The sequence below is a fragment of the Rhea americana genome, unplaced genomic scaffold (assembly GCF_003343005.1).
Source record: "Rhea americana isolate MKP2758 unplaced genomic scaffold, rheAme1 scaffold_304, whole genome shotgun sequence".
In the NCBI taxonomy this organism is placed as follows: Eukaryota; Metazoa; Chordata; class Aves; order Rheiformes; family Rheidae; genus Rhea; species Rhea americana.
In genome coordinates, this window is record NW_028186429.1 from 63,945 (window position 1) to 72,438 (window position 8,494).

The 8,494-nt window shown below is 37.5% G+C and overlaps 1 protein-coding gene across 1 annotated transcript in view; it reads right to left on the minus strand.

The window, feature by feature from the left end:
• ACADM (acyl-CoA dehydrogenase medium chain) overlaps positions 1-8,494 on the minus strand; it is a 19,207-nt gene extending 10,713 nt beyond the window's left edge. Inside the window, exons 1-6 of the mRNA XM_085309819.1 lie at positions 8,449-8,494; positions 5,146-5,242; positions 3,479-3,576; positions 3,312-3,381; positions 870-970; positions 709-789 (exon numbers count right to left, since the gene is read on the minus strand). Of these exons, the coding sequence (XP_085165945.1) occupies positions 709-789; positions 870-970; positions 3,312-3,381; positions 3,479-3,576; positions 5,146-5,242; positions 8,449-8,466 (465 nt within the window). The 5' untranslated portion in view covers positions 8,467-8,494. The remainder of the gene's footprint in view (positions 1-708; positions 790-869; positions 971-3,311; positions 3,382-3,478; positions 3,577-5,145; positions 5,243-8,448) is intronic.

Below are 8,494 nucleotides of genomic sequence, written 5' to 3' on the forward strand. Positions count from 1 at the left end.
GTGAGGGGGAATCTCTTCCCTGTGAGAGTGACGGAGCACTGGAGCAGGTTGCCCAGAGAGGATGTCGAGTCTCCTCTGGAGATCTTCAAGGCCCGCCTGGATGCAACCCTGTCTACCATGCTCTAGGTGACCCTGCTGAGCAGGGAGGTTGGACTAGATGATCTCCAGAGGTCCCTTCCAACCTTACTGATTCTACGATTCTATGCTTCACAAACTCCGATGTGAAAGCTGTGGATCTTTAAAATCTGGAAATAAGAGCACAGAGTAACATTTTATGTTTACTGTGTTCTTCTAAAATGGCTTTATATGAGAATTAGTTGTTCAGATTTTAATGCATTGAACATGAATCTTTTTCTTGTTTCTATGTAACAAATAGTGCTTGTATAATATTTAAAATTCAGAAATAGATTTTAATTCGCATCAGATTTTCTGCTTACATAAACCTAGTACTTTCTTAATGTCCTACTTCTCCTCTTGAAAGATAAATAAAGTTATTAATTTTTGTAAATGATTTAGGATGGCTTTCCAGGTAATATCTTCTACTTCCTAATCAAATGCATTTCTAACTATTCCATAACTTTCAATAAACAACTATTTGCAAACCAAAATGGGCTAAGTTGTGACTAGGTGACAGTGTTTTCTTCAAAAATAAAATAATACCACGTAGTGTGGTTTAGGAACACTCCAAAATGTAGCAGTTATACTTACACACATCATTGGTTCCTCTGTCATTCTTCCTAAATATTTTTTCTGCTGCTGGTCATTTCCTGCAATGATTACTGGCATTTGCTGAAAGAAAATATTTAGACCATTAGCCTGTCCTTTTAAAGTGCACCGATTCAAAGGGAGTAAGAGAAGATGGAACTTACCCCTAGGGAATTTGCTTCAATGGCAGTTTGGACTCCTGTGCATCCATAAGCTAACTCTTCTGTAATAAGGCATGCTTCAAAACTGCCGAGGCCAAGACCACCTACAGTTGAAACATTTCATTTACTAAAATGAGTTTTAAAGGGAACTTACTAGTGATTTACACAGATTAATTATCAAAAAATATTCTCTCACAAACATTTGTCGGCATACTTTGTTTGATTAGACATTCCCATGCAAGCTTTTCAAATAAAGTTTTCTAAGAATAGTAACAGATGATTTAAAAATTGCGTTTCACTGTTTCAGGGTTACTGCATGACTAATGTAAGACAAGTTGCACAAAATGGCAAGAACACACCACTAGCATTTTCTGACTACTTGACATTGGAGAATTTCCCTAAGAGATCTTAGGGAGCAGAGACAAGGCCACAAGGGTTCCTATGCTACCGTAGGAATTTAGGAATAAAAAAAGTAGTGACCGTATTAGTCAGATAGCCAATCTAGTAACCTGTTTCTGACAGAGGCCAACACTTTAGAAAGTACATAAAAATGCAACAATACAGCCATGCTTCATCAGAGTATTTTTCCCATCTTTCAAAGGACTTTCCACAGTCAAGAGTGGTATCTACATTAGGATAATCCTTGATAGAGCTTTTCTTTATGTCCATTTGCCCAGGCTCTTTTTGAACCTATGTAAAACTTTAACATCAATATCATCCAGTGGCAATGTCTTTCACAAGTTAACTGTACTATGTGTAGAACCATCTGCTTTCATTTATTTTGAACCTGCCATTTGCTGGCTTCATTTGATATGTTTTAAATGTACCGAAAGAGACAATAAACTGTCAAACCCTTTTCACCTTCTCTGTGACAATGTCTCCCTTGGTCATCCCTTTTCAAAGCTGAGTAGCAGTCTATTTAGTCATTTTGCATACAGGAGCTGCTCTAAATCTTTTACCACCTTTGCCACCCTTTTTGGAACCTTCCCCCTTCCACAATACCTTTTTGAGATGGAAGGATCAGACTGCGCAATGAATTCAAGACGCAAGTGCAATCTGGATTCATGCAGCAGCCTAACTATGGCTTCTGTTTCCTTCTTCATTCCCTTCTTAATTCCTGGTCTTAAATTGATGATATTGATCACTTCTGAGCATTATGCTGGCATGTTCACAGAACTATATATTGTAATTCCCAAATCTCTTTTTTGAGAAGCAATAACTAGTTCAGAAAATACCATTTTATCTGTGAAGTTAGGATTTATTCTTTCCCTTCTTGCGTGCGTCACGTTTCCTACTTTGAATTTCAACTGCCATTTTAACACTCAGTTTCATGACCTCCTTCTGCAGTTCTTCACATCAGCTCATTGTTAGTACACTCAATAACTTAGTAATACTATCAGTAAACTCAACCACCTCACTATTGACCTGCTTTTTAGATTATTTATAGATATCCTAAACAGCACAAGACCCAGCAAGATTCTGCTGCTCATTCTTCCACTGCAAAAACATGACTTTTCAAATTCCCTTTGAAAGTTAAAGCTCTCTGTGTAAACCAGGTATCCCTTGTTCACACACTTACTGGCTACTTCAGAGAACTCCAATTGTTTTTTGAGGCATAGCTTCCTTATACAAAAGCCCTTTTCCAGTATATCATTTTTATTTCTGTGTCCTCTAATTACATACTTCATCTTACTTATTCTTAATTTACATGGTATGACACCAGGCTTACTGGAATTATTTTCCAAGATTTCCCTTGACGATGTTTATAAACAATGGTGTCTGATTTGCTATGTGTAGGTTTTCATTTAAGCAAATGATTATACACCACAGTTGCCCATCTGTTTCAGCCTTGACTGTCTCTAGAATTCGTGGGTGAATAAATGCAATCCTCACTTCTGTCTCTTTGATCCTTAACCTCTTGTGTTAACTTTTTGATAGGAGACACACCCTCTGCCTCGAAGAGGGTCTGCCAAGGAACTTCTTGTTCAGGGAATATAAATGCAAAAAAAAATAATTCTTTTTCCATGGTTAGTATGAGGCATCTACCTAAGCACAGCCAAAGCACTTCTGTACTGCATACAATCTAAGCTGGAGAACTGTCTTCCTGGAATAAACCCTTAAATGGTTCTAGCTTATGTCAGAGACTAGATCAAAATATGACCTTCTAATTTCTCTGCCTAATCAGCTGACCAGTACACCACGAGAATATTAGAAAGTTGTAATCATGGTACAGAATCTGTTCGTAAGTCATGATCTGTCTATTTTGTCTCCTGATTACATCCACACCTAATAACACTTGTATGTGTCAACCTACCTACTGATTAAGTTTAGTTTATTCAAGTATGCAATTGTTTATTTTATTCAGAATTCAAAATTATACAAGCAAATCCTATCTAATGCCTTTTCTTTGTTTTATGTTATAAATTAAAAAGAATGTTTACTTACCGCAGCTTTCTGGTATGTGTGAATTTATGAGACCAAGTTCCCAAGCTCGTTTTATGAGTGGAAGAGGATACTGCAACGAAAGAGGAAAATCACCTTCTGATTTATCTCAGTTAACATTTTAAATTTTTGTTCCCCCTATTTTCCCCCTACTGTATGGTAGGGTTTACCTCGCCGGTTTTGTCGTATTGCGCAGCAACAGGAATAATTTCCTCCCTAGCAAATTTACGAGCAGTAGCTTGAAATTCTTTCTGTTCATCAGTGAGCTCTAAAAAAATAAAATAAAATAAAATAAAGTACTATCTTTAATTTTGACAGTTTTAAGAACAAAAAGAAAAAAGCAAACAGGCCTCAGTTCCTTCAAAGACAACCCAAACCACTGCTTCCTAGGCCTCCCCAAGAACCAACAGAGCTCAGCTTCCTCCTTCTCCCTGGAGAAAACCTTCACTAACACCTATAATGCACTTAATTTTGTCAGGAATAACTATCTGCAACATATTGAAAATTTAGTAAAAAGAATAGTGTAACTTAAAATGTATTACAAAAAGAAGGAAGAAGAATGCTGTGGATGGAGGAAGAGGAGGAGGCAGATAAATTTTTTTTTCTTTATTCTAAGATTCTGGCTATTCAGCTTCAAATATCTAGGTGCTGTCCCAGTAAATGTGCTTTGCGCATAGAATATGCCAAGATGAGGATGAATTTCTTTATAACATACACAGCATAGGTTCACAAGCTCCAGAACTGATAGTGAAAATACTAGAACAGTTTACTGTTAAAGGGAAGTTCTTCAATCCTGCTCAACTAAGACTACATACAGTTACTTTAGAATCACAGAATCATAGAATCGGTAAGGTTGGAAGGGATCTCTGGAGATCATCTAGTCCAACCTCCCTGCTCAAACAGGGTCACCTAGAGCATGGTAGACAGGGTTGCATCCAACGGGCTTTGAATATCTCCAGAGAAGGAGACTCCACAACCTCTGTGGGCAATCTGGTCCAGTGCTCCGTCATTCTCACAGGGAAGAAATTCCCCCTCACGTTCAGGCGGAACTTCCTGTGCTTCAGTTTCTGCCCATTGCCTCTTGGCCTGTCACATCGGACAACCGAAAAGAGTTTGTCCCCGTCCCCTTGACACCCTCCCTTCAGGTACTTGTACACATTGATAAGATCCCCCCGCAGTCTTCTCTTCCCCAGGCTGAACAGGCCCAGCTCTCACAGCCGTTCTCATAGGGCAGGTGCTCCAGCCCTCTGATCATCTTTGTAGCCCTACACTGGACTCTCTCCAGTAGCTCCGTATCTCTGTTGTACAGGGGAGCCCAGAACTGGACACAGTACTCGAGATGAGGCCTTCCCAGGGCTGAGTAGAGGGGCAGAATCACCTCCCTCGACCTGCTGGCAACACTCTTCGTAATGCACCCCAGGAGACCATTGGCCTTCCTGGCCACAAGGGCACATTGCTGGCTTATGGTCAACTTGTCATCCACCAGCCTTCCCAGGTCTTTCTCTGCAGAGCTGCTTTCCATCAGGTCTTTTTAACTTTAACATTTTAAAGAGCAATATGAGTTAATTATTCAAAGCCAGAACAACTTTAGCAGTAAAAAAAAAAAAAAAAGAAGTTTTTAAAAAAAGAAAATCTTATAAATATCACACACATACTTGACTTTTCTGAGCTAGAAGAAAAAGTAGTTTTGCTTTTCAAACATTTTTAAATGAAGAAAAATCTGTTTAGAAAGAACACCTCCATTCTAAAGTCATACTGAACTGCAACACAGTTATTTTTCCCGACTGTGCAGTTTGTCCTTAATTGCTATATTTCTTTCAAAAACTATGATATTTACCAAAGCTAAAGCCAGCTCCAGGTTTGACTTTGTGTAAATTTTGAGCAGATTTACTAGAATGCGTTCTCCATCCATTCCCTGCAATGGCTTGAAGCATCTGTTAAAGAGAAAGAACATGAGGTGTAAAGATCTATAGAGCTCAAGTCCCCAAAGAGCTACCAGACTGACTGCAGCAGACCTTTAAATGTAGAATCCTTCTTTAAATAATAATACTGCATCAAGTATTTATACCGTATCTACAAATGATAAAAAAACAGATTCTTGGCTATGTCAGGCTTTCTTCCTGTAGTAAGCAGTGCTCAAGCAAACCAACTGCCGCACCAACATGGAATCCCAAGCTTTAACACCAAGCATGAATGAACTGCTGTATCCACACCTAAGTTTTGCATAATTGATCATTTAAAAGTAATTAAGCATAACCACTATCTCCTTTAAAGTACATACGTTCATTTGTATACATACACATAAGCATATACTTCATTTATACTTACAAAAATCAAACCCGATTTTATTTTGCCTAATCCTGAATAGTCTAATTATCCATGTCTACCTACATGCAAATTTAGCAAGATTTTAACAGTCTGCCAGTTAACCAGTATTTATCACTGTATTTTGATCTGATAATGTTCCAGACTCATTCATCAAATATATTTTAGTTTGCTTTCTTCTAATACCCCTTTGCCATAGATAGCTAATTATTATTATTCCATTCCAAATAGAAAGCAGAATACATTAAGTTTATTTTTCTTCCTAATATTGATCACAGATTTATTCTCTTCTTCATTTTATGTGCTTAGTTTGCTCTTTTTAAGGCCTTAGAGGCCTACCTTTACTGATGTAACTATTTGTAGAATGCCTTAATACTGTGCAAAAAATAGCACCAGATTTCTGCTCAAATATTCATGTCTGAATTTGATTTGAAAAGGTTGGTTTACTTCCTTTCTCTCTTTAACAGCTATGAATCTCTGAAATACTTGGCAAGAAAAAGGAAAAAATATTTAATTGGATAAATTTCCAGAATGACTCAAATTGATATTGTGTGTACACAAATCTGTTTAAACACTATGAAAATTTTTGATTTTGATTTTCTTACATTGAAATTCAGAAAAAAAAAGTGTGACAAGACCAATCACTTATTTTGTAACATAAAAAAAATTCAATTCATCATAATGGTGCAGAAATATCACAGAAATTTTATTAGAGATTCTGGAAGACAGTGGGAGAATTACAGAGAGATACGTAACTGGGGAGGCAATGAGTAGCTACAAAATAAAATTGCAGCAGATCTCTATGGTTTTGTAAATAAGAATGATATGCAGAGATGGTTACAAAGTCACACTACAAGAGGTACAGAGAAGTCAGGCGATAATTGCTATGAACAGTATGAAAAAAAGTATTTTCAGAGACTACTGAAAACAGTATAAACTTGACAAGAGAAGAAATGCAGAAAGACCATTGCTAGACTTTAGATATGAGGGAGGCTGTAACATACTTAAATACTGAACTGTTAAGTGAGTCTATTAATAGCTCAGGATTATATTTTCCAGTAGGGAATACCTAATTCATTTGGAGCTTTCACAAGCACCAACCACATGAAACTTCTACCGTGCTAATAAACATATGTGCAATTAAAATGATACTGAGAGTTCAAGTACTCTACAAACAAGTGTTAAAATAACAATGATTTCATTTTTCTGCCCTGAAGGGAGAAAAATGAAGATACCATTGCAAAATGGTATCTGGCTTTCTTAGATAAGTTCCGTGCTAGTGCTACCACAGTTAAACAGAAAAAAAAAACAAAACAAAAATACCAACAAACATCTAGAAAGACTCAGATACTGCAGAACTTTTTATAGCTTATTATGTCTCGGGGGAAAAAAAAGATGGAGGTGAAGATGACAAAAATACATATAATTGTAATCCCTTTTTTTTTAAAAAAAAAAAAGAAGAGCAGCTCTTGATGCAGCCATGTATAGCTTTGCCACCGGTTTTGTCTACACTAGAAAAAGTACTGAATTCAAAATAACACTAAAGGTGATACTCTACAAGAAAAAAAAGTGTCAACTTTATACTATAGAACTTGCATTTATTATGCATTTAGTATCAGAGTAGTGTGCAAGGTCAACACTGAAGGTTACTCTTAAAACTCAGGTCCCTTCCTTTTCCTCCTTTAAATAGAAATATGAATTGAACAGATGGGAATCATACCTTGAAGTGGCACAAGTGATCAAGTGACAAAGGATCACAGTTTGTATCATGGAAGAATTTGAGTGATCCACTGTCTGTTCTGTTGACCTCTCTAAAGAGTTTGATTCACTTAGATTCAGTGATAAGTTACTGCAATTGATGCTCAAATGCAGCTCATATTACATTTTTGATGGACTATTACATAAGCTCTGTCACAATCAGAAATATGACCCATGAAAGTGGCAAGGGTAACATCAGAATAATCTGCTGTTAGGAAGAGGTAGGACAAGAATTGGCATGGAAGTGGTTTTGATTATCTCAATGCTGAAGAACTACAGAATTTGTTCAAAAAGCTGCACATCACAGAAAAGGACAGTACAACAATAAGCTAAGGTCACTAACCTTGATTCTCCCTCATCTGAAAAAACAAAACTGAAAAGAGTTGTTGAAAAGAGTTGGCTGGGTAACACATCAGGAGGCTGAACTTGAAACACTAACGTCCTATGGTATGCATTAACTGTCTGTTGGCTTCTCCTGCCAAAAAAAATACCTTTGATCTATAAAATCATCTATTAAACTGGCTTCGAACAGAGCCTTCTTCCCTAAATGGCAGTGTCACAGCAACGGTTTGGACAGGTGCCAAGCTGTGACATTTGGGGCACAGGAATGCTGCTGCCAGCAAGCTCCAACTAAGGCCTTTCAACTTTAACCTAATTCTGACTCATGAATGACTCTGGAAACAGGGAAACCAGAAAAAGGTGAGTGAGTAGTAAACAAGGTACTACTTGAGTTTTAACTTGCTTTCATCTGCTTGCTTTTTAATTTATGTGAGTGTCAGACCCTCAGGAAAACATGTTTTATTATCACACATATTAAAAAAAAATAGGACAGCTAGGTATGCTTAAGAAAAGGCATTGTATAAAATACACATCTTAAGATGAGCCATCTCCGTTGTTTAAGCTGGAAGCAGAGTCTACACGCGTTTATGCACAGGTACACCAGATCTGCATGGGTTTCTAAGGACTTCCTGGTGTGCACTTCGGCACACGAGGAGCCACACGTGGAGCCCAAAGGTTGCGCAGCAACTCGGCTAAACTTTAAAAGATGGGAACAGACCTCCAGGCCGTGAAGCATCAGGCAATGAACTCATGGATCAAAGTGC